This window comes from Papilio machaon, chromosome 28 (genome assembly GCF_912999745.1).
Source record: "Papilio machaon chromosome 28, ilPapMach1.1, whole genome shotgun sequence".
Lineage (NCBI taxonomy): Eukaryota > Metazoa > Arthropoda > Insecta > Lepidoptera > Papilionidae > Papilio > Papilio machaon.
The window spans coordinates 2,586,771-2,602,713 of NC_060013.1; the positions used below are offsets into that span (position 1 = coordinate 2,586,771).

Here is a 15,943-nt window from a genome sequence, read left to right on the forward strand (position 1 = left end):
TATATGTTGGCCAATTTAATACATATTTGACATTTATAGATTTTAATTTCATAGTGATGTGAGCTAATTAGAAATATCGATTAAATTGAATCGATTTTGACTTCAAATATATGTTAATCGAATTTTTTTGTTATTTATGTTTTTCGTTCGTTCTTAGTATTTTAAAAAAGAATTCATTGATGTAATTTTGTAAGGATATTTGAAAAAAAGTAAAAATAAAGTGCATTTTTAAATTTAAAAAAAATTATGCTCATTGTGACAATGTTATGGGATTTTAAACAAGTGTCAAATTTGATTTATTAAATTGGTCCACATATAATGCTATATGGTATGGTATGGTATAAGCTGACAAGTATTTTGTGACAAGGAGACACACCAGGTCAGATAAATTTGTCGGTTAAACATTTTTAAACAACGATAATATTCGGTCCGTGTATTTCCTACCTTAAAACGCTGATCATTTGATATTCGTGTATAACCTTTATTATTTACGGGATTATTTTTTCAACAACTTTGAAAACTAAAATATATTTTTTAATAGTTGTTTGTTTAAATTATTTGGTTTTTTTTTTCAACGGTAAAAAAAAAAACATGTATACAACGGAATTAGATTTTGTTATGATCCGTCCAATTTCGCTGTTGAATATTTTGGAAAGCCAACACAAAAGTTTTTTTCTTATATAACTAGATGGCGCTTATTTATAAAAATAATTTATAATATATTTTTAAAGTTTTCAAGTATGAAAGGCACAATATTAATACAGCGCCATCTATCGGTTAAGTTCGTGTAATGTAAGTAGGAAATCATTTAGCTTGGGATCAAGATTTGTAGAATAACTTCGGCTTAGTTTAAGTTATCAAGTTCGACTTTCAGCCGTTAACTTAAAACAAACTCAAATTAATTTTATTAAAATATGTCATCTTTAAGATTTTGTATTTCTAGAAAATGGTTTTTTTTTTTAAATAAAAGTACAATTCTATAATATATATACTAAAAATATAACATTATTTTTATAAGGACATAAATATTTTTTTTAATTACAAGATAGATTGTGTTTCATACAATTTTGACGTCTAATCGAGAGTTTTCCTGAAGAAAATGCCTCCGAAAGCTTTTTTTGCCTCAATTTTATGCTCCCGATTAGTAAATTCTTTCCTCTCCCTTAATAAATAATATTTCTGACATATTTCTAATAAGTACATATAAAAATAACGGCTGTCTGTCGCAACGTATTTGTTAAAATGTCACAATTTTTTTTTTTTTTAGATATATTTTTCTATGTTGTACAGATTAGTTAAGCGACGGCATTTGTAGCAACATTGAATGAATAACAGAATAATTATTAATGGTAACATTTGACAATTAACTGGCAACATTGATATGCAAACTATTATTTTATTATATTGCAACAAAATTATCTTACTCGGTGAGAGTAGCGACGCTTTATCGGTTATTTCTGACAGAAAATATGTAAAAAACATAAAAAATGACAATTTTCTAACATTAACAGGAGGGCGCTAGTGAGCTGTTACAATTTAATTTGATTTATGCCCACCGGTTCAGATTGTCTATACAAAATTAATTTTTAGACATATAATGTGAAAATATCTGACCCGGTGATGAGCTGTTAGTTCTCTCAGGTAATAAATAAAACCTTCAAGTGCATATAAATGGCAAAAAAAAAACGTGACAAGACATTACGACAAGAATCTTGTGACATTATTTGCATTGACAGGAGGGCGCTAGTGTGCTAAAATTTAACTTGATTTATGCCCGCCGGGTAAGATAACTTTGTCGGTTTATATTTTATTATTCGAATATTTAAATGATTTGTCTACCTAGTTAAAAAAACAGCCTAAAATAATAACTAAAGTAGTAAATTTTTTTTGGGATTCAGTCGAATTTAGTTAAGCGAGAGTTTTATTTCTCTCGCTTATAAAGTTTACTTTCTATAAGTTTCTCGCTTATGAAGGTTTAAACATATTTAAAATTAATATTAAATAAATTAAATTCGCACTTATATAATGAGGAAACTAGAAATAGTATATATTAAAGTAAAATACAATTCAAAATAGATTTTGTATTAAAAGTAAAAAAAATAGCCTCAGAAATTCACTGCAGTTAGTACTTCTGTCTACACCAAAATTAGAGCAAGCTTTAAGATGCATTAAACTCACTTTAAGGTAATAAACAAATATTACAATATATAATATTTTTAATACACATTTTGATTAATAATTTAAATTATTTCCAACATATTTTTATTTAAAATAATATTTATTTATGTAATTTTTTTTTATTTTCTTATTAAATTTGAAATTCACTGATCTATCTGCAAATTGAAATAACAGCTTTTAAAGTTGATGTCGGATTTCTATCTCTGTTTATTAGTTCCAATTTCCAACACGGCTGAAGTCAGCGCCAAAATGGCGGAAATCAAATAGGCACAAAATACCACACCTTATAGCCTGTCCAATCGAATATAGAAATTAGAGTTGGAATAAATTGTATATCGTGTTGTTTTTTTAATGTTATTATTTTAGGTTAGTTTTCATTTGATTTATCGAAAGCTGTATACAAAAAATGTCATCATTACATCCTTTTTGAGATGACATGTTTTGATACATGTTTCGGCAGTTGAAACGCGCTGGTTTGTGACGTCACAGGGGTGGGTTTTGGGGTTGTATTTAAGTTAAATTCTGCTTAATCTCTAACTTATTGGTGTATTTGTGAAAATGGTTGGTATTATTGTAAATATTGAAAATTTGTCAATTTATTTGAAATATATTTTTTTTATTTACTTTGTGCGATTTTTTTTTTTGAATTTATTATTCATCCTTTCATAGAAATACGTGGAAATCTAGAAGAGTGATGACATTTAACATCAGGTAGTCAATCGCTGGTTTGATTCATTATAAAACAAAATTCAATAGAAAAAAAGATAACTAGAGAATATAAAAAAAACACAAAAGATTATTAAACTTTGTTTATTCACCTAACAGTATTCAAGAATCGCAACAAAGGGAGCGGTCGCAACATAAATGTCCAAATAAAAAAAAACAATTTTCATTTCAAATAGAATGAGAGAAACGATATGAACAAGTTATCATCAGTAGAAATAAAAACGGTTAATATATGTATATTTTTTTCACAATTACTAACTAATGTGTAACCGCTCCTCGTGCTAGTTGAAATTTGCGATAATCACTTAAACAAATAATATATTTTCTAACATAATGAGTTCATATAAAATCGGACCGAAGGCAAAATTTCAAGGTAAAAAAAAAACAAACCAAAAATGAAAAAACAATGAAATTGCTGTCAAAATTTTTACAATGTTTGTAATTGCTTACGTCATCTACCTAAAAGATTACATGTTGCAAATTTTTTTTTCACAATTAATCAAAAACTTTGCAAATACTGAAAAATATTAAATTTAATATTATAATTTTTGTCAACAATATAATTTACAAAAGTAGGCCAAGTAAATATAAAAAAAAATCACCTAATAGTGACAAAAAATCTAGCAAATTTCCTTCGGTCAAATATTAAAAAAAATGATTTGCGAACAATATTATTGCATATATTTAAAACTTAATTAAACTATGAGTAGACAACAATTAACATATAAAATAAAGTACAATTATAATAAATTACATTTTAAAATGAAAATTTGGTACAAAACATCCAATTAGGATAAATTAATGGCTATACATAAAAAATATTACATACAGAGGGTGGGTCGTGGCCGGAGTTTACTTCACATCATATATTTAGCTGAAGTCGATTAAATTTCCATTAAAAAAAAAATTGTAAAATTAAAACATTTTGAAAAAATTGGATAATTTTTTTTCATGTTTCTTAATAAAGAAAAAATGAGAAACATTCAATAAATTGACTTCACTCTTGTTCCAATGCAAAATTTAAAATATTTTCAACCATATTTTGAAGAAAAAAAACACAAAATCCAAAAAAAATATCCGTCAAAACACATTTACTCACAAAAGTAAATAACATTTAGCTATCCTCATTTCACAAAATTAATTAATTTAATTTAACAATCTTTACAAAATAACTAGAAAAGTTAAATATAGGAATTTAATGTGCCCCTGTTTATAACCTGATCAGGAATATAAATACTCTCGCTGTATTGCGGAAAATTATGGAACTAATTTCTTTTCTTCAAGCCAAGATTTTTATATTCTTGGTTGAGCTATACTTAATTTTGGGCATTCGATTGGAAAGTTATATATAGTATTATTAGTAGAGTATTTGAATTTTAGCTTATTAAATAAAATGTCAAATGTTAGAGACTGGAAATAGAAATTTAAACACACTAGTTCTGCTATAAATCTTTGTCAATTGATTTTCCATAATTCTTAAATGATTTAATATATTTTTTTAACAGAAACAAACTATCGTTTTATTGTTATTTTCACTAACATTATTTTGTAAAAAAAAAATTTACTTTTGAAGTGTAAAACAATGTTTTTCTGATTTAAAATTCAAATAATAAAAAACAATTTCTGTTTTAAACTTAATTCTTGATTTAACTATGATATTTTTAACTTGAATTTTATTTTCCAAACTTAACTAGAAAAAACAACACTAAAATCCCAAAAGCATACATTTTTTGTTTTCATACAAGTTTGTCGTCAAATCGAGTCAATTTTTCAAATGTTATTTTGTATTAAATTATAACACTGTGGGAATTTAATCCAACAAAAGATCTGCGGATACGTTTTTTTTTCGCCTCACTTTTGTGTTCCAGATTAAATATCTATAGGTTTAACTGTTAAATAAACTAAAGATTTTTAGTTTACATAAGTTTATAGTTCATTTAAGTTTCATTTTGTTGAATTAAAATTGTCAAAATTGATAAAAGGATTTTTATATGACTATTTTTTTCGTCATGATTTTAAATGAACACAATTTATTGAAAAATTCTACATCGCAAAAAAAAAAACATTAGTTATCCGATGTTCCAAACAAAAGTGTAAAACTTGAAAACATTTTACGCTAAAATACATAAATTCCAAAATATTTCCTACAAAAAAAACCTTTCTCAAACAATTATTATCTATCCTTATTTTTCAATATCACTTCATTTTGTCTCACATTTTTCCAAAAAAAAAAAAAAAAACTTCGAAAATATGAAATAGCGCAATGGCCGCCATGTTTAAAATTTGACGTTTCCTTGTTGACAATATTTTTACAATTCATTTAGAACAGATCATATAAAAATTATTTTAAAATTAACGTATAGATTAAAAAAAAAACCTAAACACTATCAGATTATGAACGTCAGAGGAACAAATGGATATTAAATTTATTTAAAATATGTTTTTTCATACTAAAACCTAACAAAGCGACGGTTTTCATTTAAAACTAAATTAAATTAAAAATAATATATCTAATGTAAAATTATTCACTTAACGTTTATTGTTTTATATATATTTTTTTGATTATATTAAAATATCATCTTTTTTTTAGAAATAATATTGGAATTATATATTTTTATACATTTATCAGTTATATATATTTTATTTTACAAATATAACTTAATTCATACATCAGTCGTAGGACGTGATTTATAAATGTCTTACAAATAAATATATATAAATTTAACTATAATGAAATTAATATAGTTTTTTCAAATCGAAAAAAAAATGGAAAAAAAATTTTTTTTTTACATATTACTAAAATATCACTTCATTATTTCTCAAAAATTTCATAAAATTTCTGATGAAAAATATAAAATTATTTAGACGTATTTAATTATTTAAACCCTAATTTTAGTATTCTTTCCCTTCCCATCCTTTCTTATAGTTAAAGAATGGGTAGAGGGAGTGAATTTGATGGAGGAAGTGACGCATAGTAAGGGGAAATATCCTCTTTCTGTATATCCCCTCCTCTGTCGATTAAAGGTAGGTAAAGAATCTTCAATTGTGGTTCTTTAGTCACTTTACTAGTTTGTCATCTTGTATTATATAAAAAAAAACATGTCACTAAGTGACAATTTTATTTTGTAACATTTCACTGTTCAAATCTTATATATATAGTCAGAAAGTCGTGTTAGTTACACTATTTATAACTCAAGAACGGCTGAATCGATTTGACTGAAAATTGGTGGGCAGGTAGCTTAGAACCAGGAAACGGACATAGGATAATTTTTATCCCATTTTCTATTTTTTATTCCGCGCGGACGGAGTCGCGGGTAAAAGCTAGTTAATGATAAAAAAATGTCTATTAAGTCTATGGTTCAATATTTATGAATGTAATTTTAGATAGTTTTAAATTAATATAATTTCCCATTTCCATTCAATTCAGTTGAAACGTCAGATATTTGTAAAAAAAAATTTTTTTTACATTTTTTTTTTTGGATTTGAAATAAACAATATATAATTCATTATGTAGTTATTTTACTTATTAATATATTTTGGTCTGTTACATTATGTACATTAGGAAAAAAGTTTTTTTTTTTATCAATTATAAAGCGAGTTTAGCTCTCACAGCTGGCGTTTATCATCTCACTTATAAATTATACGTGAAATTGTCATTTTTAATATAAAAAATTAAGATATACAGATGTATATCTTCCAGTTAGATGATTTTATTACAAAAAATCTGACCCGCGGACAGAAATATAGTCTTAAAACTATCTTATGTCACTTTTTTGACATTGACAGCAACTTACAAGTTTTAAGTGTTAAAAGTGAGCAAAAATTAATTAACTTCTTCGGAAAGTCATTAATGTTACAACTTCAAGCAATTAATTAGTAAATTATAACTTGAATTTTAGTAGTAATTTCTTACTATTTTAATTTGATACATACAAATATATTAACAAATTAAACTAAATAACATTTTGCGTGATTTTTCTATGGAATTTGAAAATTAAAAATGGCAACACTAAATAATACCGCTGCCGCTCTCTGATTGGTCAAAATATGACGCTGTCAAGAAATTGTCAGTTCAAATATTTTCCAACTGCCATAAGATCTTTTTCAAGACAGTTACAGTAAAATTGTGACATTGACAGGGGGGCGCTAGTGTGCTGTCATAATTATAACAACCGGGTCAGATAAGTTTGTCTGTCTAGTTGTCTTCATCTCGGCGGCGCGCTGCGACTATAGTGAGGTCGGGGCGCGTGCGCATGAGGGCGGAGGGCGAGGGTGAGGGCGAAGCACCCGACGCGGAGGCTTCGCGTAGCGACTCTATTGACGCCACTCGAATTGACGGCCATTTACCACCTGGGAAAAGCAAAAAAAAAACTATTTCAGCAATTTGTCAAACAGCGCCATCTAGTTGCGACATCATTTAATAATAGTGCCATCTATTGTCGATTAAAGTAAACAGATTTATAAACAATAAAAAAACTTCTGCTTACATCCTCGACCTAAAAGATTTATCTATAAAAATTTGCCAAATTTATTTTTGCAATAGACACTTTGTTACAAGCAAAAGCATGTTTCAGTAAAATAAAAAAAAACAAGCGTTATTGTTGCAATTCACCAACAGCGCCATCTAGTTGCGTTTTCATTTAAAAATAACGCCATCTATTGCCATTAAAAGTAAGTTATTTATTAATTTATTGTCAAAATATAACAACTATCTTAACAATTTTACATATACTTTAGTGTACCTGAGACCTAATTTAGTTCCATTTCCCTTCCCACTCTTTTCTTATAAGAATTTGACGGAGGAAGCGCATAGGAAGGGGAAATATTCTCTATCGTAGGTAACAATTGCCGAGGCATCTCGTTTGTGACATTATTATATAAAAAAAAAATTGAGAGGTGTGTTGGGACACCCGGATGGAACGAAGTTCCTTTCAATTAATTAGTGAAGGAACCAATGTTTATTCTATGAATAAAAAACTTAAGTCTTCACAAGAAGTACATTTTATTTCTATGAATTTTCGTTATATATTGTCACGTCGTTGCCATGGTGAAGTAGCGCTCATTCGTCGTTAACATACCTACTTACTATAGCAAAAAGTGTCGTGACAACTTTTCGTAAGAATTTTTTCCGTCTAGCCCCCTTTCACAACGCGCGATAAGGAACTTCGTTCCAAAAATACATAATTATTTAGTATACAATTAGAGATAACTAGATGTATAACTCACTGGACGCTGCCTGTGTATACTGACACTTGTCGTGCGCACTCGCAGCTCCGCTCTCCTCATCTGTCACATTGCCCAATGATTTCTTACTCTGCTACAAACAAATATATAAATCAATACTAGCTCTTGTTTGCGACTTAAAAATAACCTAGAAAGGTAAATAATTTTTACTAGGGGATGTATAATTTGTAGTTGGGAGTGCATAACTTGTCGTAACGGGTGTAAAATTTGTAGTTGGGAGTGTATAATTTGTCGTAACGGGTGTAAAATTTGTAGTTGGGAGTGTATAACTTGTCGTAACGGGTGTAAAATTTGTAGTTGGGAGTGTATAATTTGTAGTAGTGTGTAACATTTGTAGTTGGGAGTGTATAATTTGTCGTAACGGGTGTAAAATTTGTAGTTGGGAGTGTATAATTTGTCGTAACGGGTGTAAAATTTGTAGTTGGGAGTGTATAATTTGTCGTAACGGGTGTAAAATTTGTAGTTGGGAGTGTATAATTTGTCGTAACGGGTGTAAAATTTGTAGTTGGGAGTGTATAATTTGTCGTAACGGGTGTAAAATTTGTTGTTGGGAGTGTATAATTTGTCGTAACGGGTGTAAAATTTGTAGTTGGGAGTGTATAATTTGTCGTAACGGGTGTAAAATTTGTAGTTGGGAGTGTATAATTTGTCGTAACGGGTGTAAAATTTGTAGTTGGGAGTGTATAATTTGTCGTAACGGGTGTAAAATTTGTAGTTGGGAGTGTATAATTTGTCGTAACGGGTGTAAAATTTGTAGTTGGGAGTGTATAATTTGTCGTAACGGGTGTAAAATTTGTAGTTGGGAGTGTATAATTTGTCGTAACGGGTGTAAAATTTGTAGTTGGGAGTGTATATTTTGTAGTAGCGGGTGTAAAATTTGTAGTTGGGAGTGTATAATTTGTAGTAGTGTGTAACATTTGTAGTTGGGAGTGTATAATTTGTCGTAACGGGTGTAAAATTTGTAGTTGGGAGTGTATAATTTGTCGTAACGGGTGTAAAATTTGTAGTTGGGAGTGTATAATTTGTCGTAACGGGTGTAAAATTTGTAGTTGGGAGTGTATATTTTGTAGTAGCGGGTGTAAAATTTGTAGTTGGCAGTGTATAACTTGTAGTAGGGGGTGTAAAATTTGTAGTTGGGAGTGTATAACTTGTAGTAGCGGGTGTAAAATTTGTAGTTGGGAGTGTATAACTTGTAGTAGGGGGTGTAAAATTTGTAGTTGGGAGTGTATAATTTGTAGTAGCGGGTGTAAAATTTGTAGTTGGCAGTGTATAACTTGTAGTAGGGGGTGTAAAATTTGTAGTTGGGAGTGTATAACTTGTAGTAGGGGGTGTAAAATTTGTAGTTGGGAGTGTATAATTTGTAGTTGTGAGTGTATAATTTGTAGTAGCGGGTGTAACATTTGTAGTTGGGAGTGTATATTTATACTAGGAGTTGTGTTTGTAGTAGGAGGTGTATATGTTCAGGGGTGTCATTACCCTGTCATTATGCGGTGACTTGCGCGGCTTGGGGGCGGTCGCTCCGCTGACGGTGCGGGTGCGCATTTTGACAGAAGAGTCCATTTCTATAGGTATCGGCTCGAATTCTGAAAACGATCAAATGATTCGTATGTAAATTATAGCCATATTTTTATCAATCAAACTGGTATCCAAACGATTGCTTTGAGAAATACTTCAATAGAATAAAGAGTCAAATTCAAACTTATAAGACTTTTACGTTTCAACGAGTTAATGTTCTAAAGATATCTTTAATTAGATCAAAGAAATGTCATCAATTAATTTTGACTGTTATTATTCGGAATAATTCACGTTCATACCTCTTATAATCCCCATTCTGGTCTCTGTCATAGGGGGTCTCTTTCATAGGGGGTCACTGTCATAGGGGTCTCTTTCATAGGGGGTCTCTTTCATAGAGGGTCTCTGTCATAGGGGGCCTCTGTCATAGGTGATCTCTGTCATAGGGGATCTCTGTTCTAGAAGGCTTTTTTATAGGAGCTCTGTTATCTTAGCTCTGGCATAGGAGGTCTCTATTATACAGTCTGTTATAGGGGGTACCAGTTAAAGGGATTTTTCTTACAGGGGGTCTCTATTATAGAGGTTTGTTATAAGGGGTCTCTGTTAATGTGGGTTCTGTTATAAGTGGAGTTTGTATTAATGGGATTTCTGTAACAGGGGGTCTGTTATAGGATGTCTTTGTAACAGGGGGTCTCTGTTAAGGGATACCTTTATCAGCAGCTAGGTCTAGTACGTAAGCGGCGAGGTTGGCGGGCGACACCCCCAGGGCGAGTGCGGCCGCCTCCCGCGTCACCTCACCGCGCTGCAGCCGCTCCAGTACATCTGCAGGTCCAGCGTGCCACAGCTCACGTGTACTGCACACACTGAACACATACCTCTACCTTGTACTACTGTACAAATCAACTCTCAACAGATCTAAAAGTTCAACTCACATTCATTTGAACCGTTGAGCTACGACTCAACATCTAAATTACTCACTAATCGCGTTGTACTATAACTATATGAGTTGAAAAGTGAGCTGCTGCTCGCAGTTAGCTCTATCACAGATACAAATTGAGCTGATTTGCAGATCATCGATTTTCGTTCTCCAATATCATGTATATCTTTGACAAAATAGTGATAACAATATGTTTTAAATATGTATTTAGGTCTCAGAAACCCACGGTAATTAAATGAAACCGGTACATACCGGTATGGTCTGTTGATGCAGCCGTACACATCTCTGTACCGGCCGTACAAAGTGCCGTAGCTGACTCCGAGCAGCTCCGCCGCGTGCTTCATCTCCAACTCCTTGAGTCTCACAGCCTCCATCACCTGTAACGACAGCCGGAATAATACATCACATGTGGAATACGAGAGATGCCTTTTAGAGTGAAAGATGACAGATAAAATAAAAATAATCCATGGATTAGTAGATACAATGTGGGATGACAGTTGGAGTAAAAGGTGACAGGTGGAATTAAAGGTGAGTGATAGTATGAATCGTGACAGTTGGGGTAAAAGATGCCAGATGCCGTGTGGTGGAGTCAGAAGATCCTGGTGGAATAAAATATGTCAGATGGAATAAATGTTTTAGAGATGTCAGATGGAATAAGAGATGCCAAGTGGAATACTCGCCTTTTTGACGTAGCTCTCCTCCCAGAACTGCGGTCTTCTGCCGTGCTGCAGATAATCGTTCAGTTTGACGACGTCGGTGAAGCGCGGGTCTATTTGTTTACTTTTACCCGTCGGGTTCGGATTTGCTGTGAAAATGAGCTTTATTTAGTTGGAGTTAAGGTCAATTTTGACTTGGTGGGTACCAAAAAAACCTACTTTAAAACTTACTAGATTTAAATAATTGAATACAAATAGACAGGACAATATGTACTAAACTGTAATCCACGATTTATTACAACTAGGTGATAAGTCTAGACTTAGATTTCTGAACTAGTTTGACACACATTTTTAGTATATTTAATTATTTGTATTTAGGTATTAGTTTTTAAATGTCCTCTCTATAACTGATTTATTTGAATGTCTTTGTTTGTGCTGGTTGGTATTGTTGTTTTACTTACGTATGAGAGTGAATGGCTCACCGGCGGGCCCCGCTGGACAGGCAGTGGTCACTGTCGAACTGGACCCGGTGTGAGCTGTGCTGTCTTCTGAATCTTCTATAAACAACAGAATAGAATCACATCAAAGTCATAGATTTCCACTCTTCTCGGTCTGGATTGGGTCTGAATGGAGTTAACTTGGAACCGAAAGTGGTCCGTAATAATAATATCACTAGTTCATCTTAATTTACATTCAACCATTTTAAATTATGTTTCAACAATTTAGAGCTATGTTCAACTATTTAGAGTTATGTTTGAATCATTTCAAATTATGTTTTAACAATTTAGAGTAGTTATTTGTACTAACCAGCGCTATTATCGCCGTCCACACGTAGACTGGTACTCAGAAAGGAGCCAATGTCTGCTGGTGCGTCAGCCCATTCATCATCTGACGCATCGCGTGACCACTCACCACTGTCACCAGCGCCCCAACTGACAACTCGTTCTGCTGATATATCCTAAAGTTGCAAATTAAATTACGTCACTCATTGTACATTTAAAATAATATTTGTGTATGTGATAAAAACATTTTAAAATAAAATTAACTCTTTGTAGAAGCGTATATTGAGAAACATGAATAGAAAAGACAACTAAAAATACAATGACATTAAGAATGTGTTCTTTTTTCTATATTTTAAATTCTTCCTTTTTCTTAATGCCATTTCACCAAAAATATGTAAAATCTCCTTGAACATACCGGCCACCAAAAGACTACTAGTCTTTTCAATAACCGAAGACCGGCCACCGTGAGGGAGAATCTAAAAATGTTGCCTTCTGTAACGATCGTTTAAAGGACTCAATCCTCTTTGTACTTCACCGTTACGACTCATATTAAATGCTAGTTATTCAGCTCCTGCGTATTAACTTCTCTGCTGTAATGATAATTGCTCCCATGTTCGGTGGTGGAACTCTAGTGTTTTGTACTAATCTTCTTGGAGGCGCTGAATAATTTCTAAAACTCTGCTGTAAATGTTCTTCGTTTGTTGTTACTATATTCTGCTTAAACGTGTTGTTACTTTCTTAATTGTAAAGATGAAATCTGTGCTATCACTTCGTGTATCCTTAAACTCTTATGACTGCGTATCTTGCCAATGCTGCAATGAATTCTGATTTCATCTTCTAATATTAATTGTATTGTTCTGAACTTGCTAATTATTCATCTTCTTCTTGCTCAAATTATGTAAATATACTCTTTTGTCTGCAAATCAGTGTGTTTCTAATTCTTTCTTAAATCTGATTTCAGACATCATTTCTTAAAGTTTTAATTTCTATTTACATTTCTTATATCATTGTAAATTACTCATCTCTATACTTAGTCATTTGATTATCTTATACTAAAATATGTTCACTAAATAATCTCAATTGAAAATCAGCAACTTCATAACTAAGTATAGCTGTCATGATATAAGACGTCAAACAGCTAAATGAATCGAATGAATGTGAATATCTGACAATGTGTGACTTTACTAATATGATAGAGAAACTCAGGTAAGTGGAATGGACTGTATCGTGAAAATTGTAGTGTTCTCTATCTCAGAATATTAAATCGTTGAAACACTTCTGAATCTCAAAACTCCAATAGAAGAGTGCTGCTGCAGTATGTTGACTTACTTGTATTGCTCTAAAGATTGCTCTGGTTCATCGCGCCAAGCGATGCTTCTTAAGTTGTGTTCTTCAGCGATCTCAACTGTAACATTGTGTAATATCTCCTAATAATTATTTTTGTGTGATTTCCATCTAATAAGTGTGCAAGTCTTGCTCGGAGGAAACGTCGATCTCCTATTTGTTTATGTCTGTCTTCTCTCATTAATTGCATAATGTAGTAAACATTAATAAAACAATTGTTTCCTCATTTGTCTTTCACCGCGTGGTCTTAACTTAGATACTCTATGATACTGTTCTCCACCTTTAGAGTATGTGAATTTGTAAATTCTTTACTAAATGCTTAAATCGTCGAACGACTTGACGGTACCACACGTTGTATTTTCTTCTACAAATTGTTTGAAAATAACTTACTGATTAACTTCCATTCTCATCTCCTTTTATTATTGTCTTGTAAATTGCCTTCCTTATCTTTTGTTAATGTTCCCGTAGTGTTGCTTACGTCTCATTGTGTCTACGAAAACTTCTGGAATAAATCTCGACTACTTATGTGTATGTATACTCTATCTCTTACAAAAAACTCTTTAATATAATGATGTCATAAGTATTTCTTATATGTTGTGATTTTCTAATATTGTAAGTGTACTTTTATCTGTGTTGCTCTCTCTGTCTCGCTTTCTCTCTCTATGCCATGCTTGTTCTGACCTGTGTGACTCACTCGATAGACTCATTCCATACGAGTGAACTATGCCTGTCTCCTTGTCAAATATACCATTATTGTATGACCTCAGTCCTCAGCTTAAAGTAATGATACCTCACTTATTAAGAGACAGGTGGACCCTTTATTCCACATCATGAAAAAAGGGCTGTGACAGGGCAAAAGCAATGCAATGACATCTAGGTGGAAGGTTGTATATTGCGTCTTACCGCACTCTTAACTCATCTTACCTTCACCTATGTTTGTTACCTCGATTTGTCATCTATCCTTTTTACCGAGACTGACTACTCGGTAATAAACGAGGCCTGTGTATCCTGGGCATGTAGAGCGCTAACGACGTGTGAATAGTCTGTCTGTAAAAACATCTGTTAGTGCTGTTGTATACAAATAACATATTGACCAGGCTGCATTTCACAGGAGAAGTGTGGTATTACTAATTAATTCTTCTCCTTCGGGTCTTTTGTTTTCCTGCTGTTGTATTCATGTTGTCCCAATATATCTACTTCCAGGGTGTGTGACTGTCTGCTGTTTCAAATTAATATTTTACAAGATGTGAGTTTCTTACTTAATGAATAATACTGAGCGGTTGCTTAAAATGTTTTCTTGTTTCATTGTGTTTAACTTATGTATGGTTCTTGTAAAGTAATATGTTTGATAGCATTATTGATTGTGATATCTTACAACTCTTCTGTAGTAAACTGCGCTATCAATTCTTCTTAAGGAAACGTGTAAGAATACAATTGGCAACATACCGCTTATAATCCGAATACTTCTTAAGAATAGTCCAGGCTTCTGCAACTTCTCGACTTACTTGTACTGTTTCAAGCAATGTTTATTTCTTCCTTAGACTATGTGAATATGATTAATAAGCTTCCGTATTGTTGTTGACTGAGACATCTTAAAAATTGTAAAAATTGTTGTTAAAAGCGTTATTTATAACCACTCAACAGTATCCATTGGTCTTGTAAAATATGCGGCTCGAATCGGACCAAAATGTATCTGGTAAAAACATTTAAAATGAAATTAACTTTTTGTAGAAGCGTATATTGAGAAACATGAATAGAAAAGACAACTAAAAAAACAATGACATTAAGAATGTGTTCCTTTTTCTATATTTTAAATTCTTCTTTTTTCTTAATGCCATTTCACCAAAAATATGTAAAATCTCCTTGAACAATTTGTTTAACGATATATTAACGAATCTCAATTTTCATCATCATCATCAACCTGCCCTTATCCTTATGAGGGTCGGCACAGTATGTACATCCATACATCTCTATCAGGCGTCATATCTGAATTTACCCCCTTCTTACGTATATCATCTTTCACACAATCCATACATACTTTCTTTGGTCTTCCTCTACCTTTATATCCATCCACATTCAATATCTATTGTCAATATACTTGTATTAAAACATCACCAGCCTTTTTAATCAGAGAATCAATTCAATTTCTTGATTATGATTCTATCTTTTGGATCGTATACCGTTCAAAATTAAATAAATCATAATGAGACGGCCAAAATATCGACGCACCCATCGAATAATCCTGTAATGCACTCTTATCGGGTTCTTGCTTTTCTGTCGAATTCGACATCTAAAGGTCCTATTACTTGTTGTGAATTTTTTTTATATTTTTCTTAATGTTAATTATGGAGATAAAGTCAATATTGAAACAGATTTTTTTTTTATTTCCGGTATTATCATTTTTCCTTCATAGCACAGAATACGCCCGGAATACATGAATGAAAATTGTAGCTATAAAAATTAGCTTTGTTTTGGTATCTAAAAGATTCTTGTACAATAATTATTGATGAAGTTATTAAAGAAATACGGTTTTTTGCTTCTCCTGAAAAATTTTATTTTTCTTA

The 15,943-nt window shown here is 31.5% G+C and overlaps 1 protein-coding gene across 1 annotated transcript in view; it reads right to left on the reverse strand.

The window, feature by feature from the left end:
- Nucleotides 1–6,935: 6,935 nt before the first annotated feature.
- The window catches only part of LOC106711683 (zinc finger and BTB domain-containing protein 44), an 80,887-nt gene continuing 71,879 nt past the window's right edge, over nt 6,936–15,943 (reverse strand). Inside the window, exons 10-17 of the mRNA XM_045684928.1 lie at nt 12,061–12,211; nt 11,715–11,810; nt 11,278–11,402; nt 10,850–10,974; nt 10,369–10,523; nt 9,625–9,731; nt 8,131–8,221; nt 6,936–7,254 (exon numbers count right to left, since the gene is read on the reverse strand). Of these exons, the coding sequence (XP_045540884.1) occupies nt 7,100–7,254; nt 8,131–8,221; nt 9,625–9,731; nt 10,369–10,523; nt 10,850–10,974; nt 11,278–11,402; nt 11,715–11,810; nt 12,061–12,211 (1,005 nt within the window). The 3' untranslated portion in view covers nt 6,936–7,099. The remainder of the gene's footprint in view (nt 7,255–8,130; nt 8,222–9,624; nt 9,732–10,368; nt 10,524–10,849; nt 10,975–11,277; nt 11,403–11,714; nt 11,811–12,060; nt 12,212–15,943) is intronic.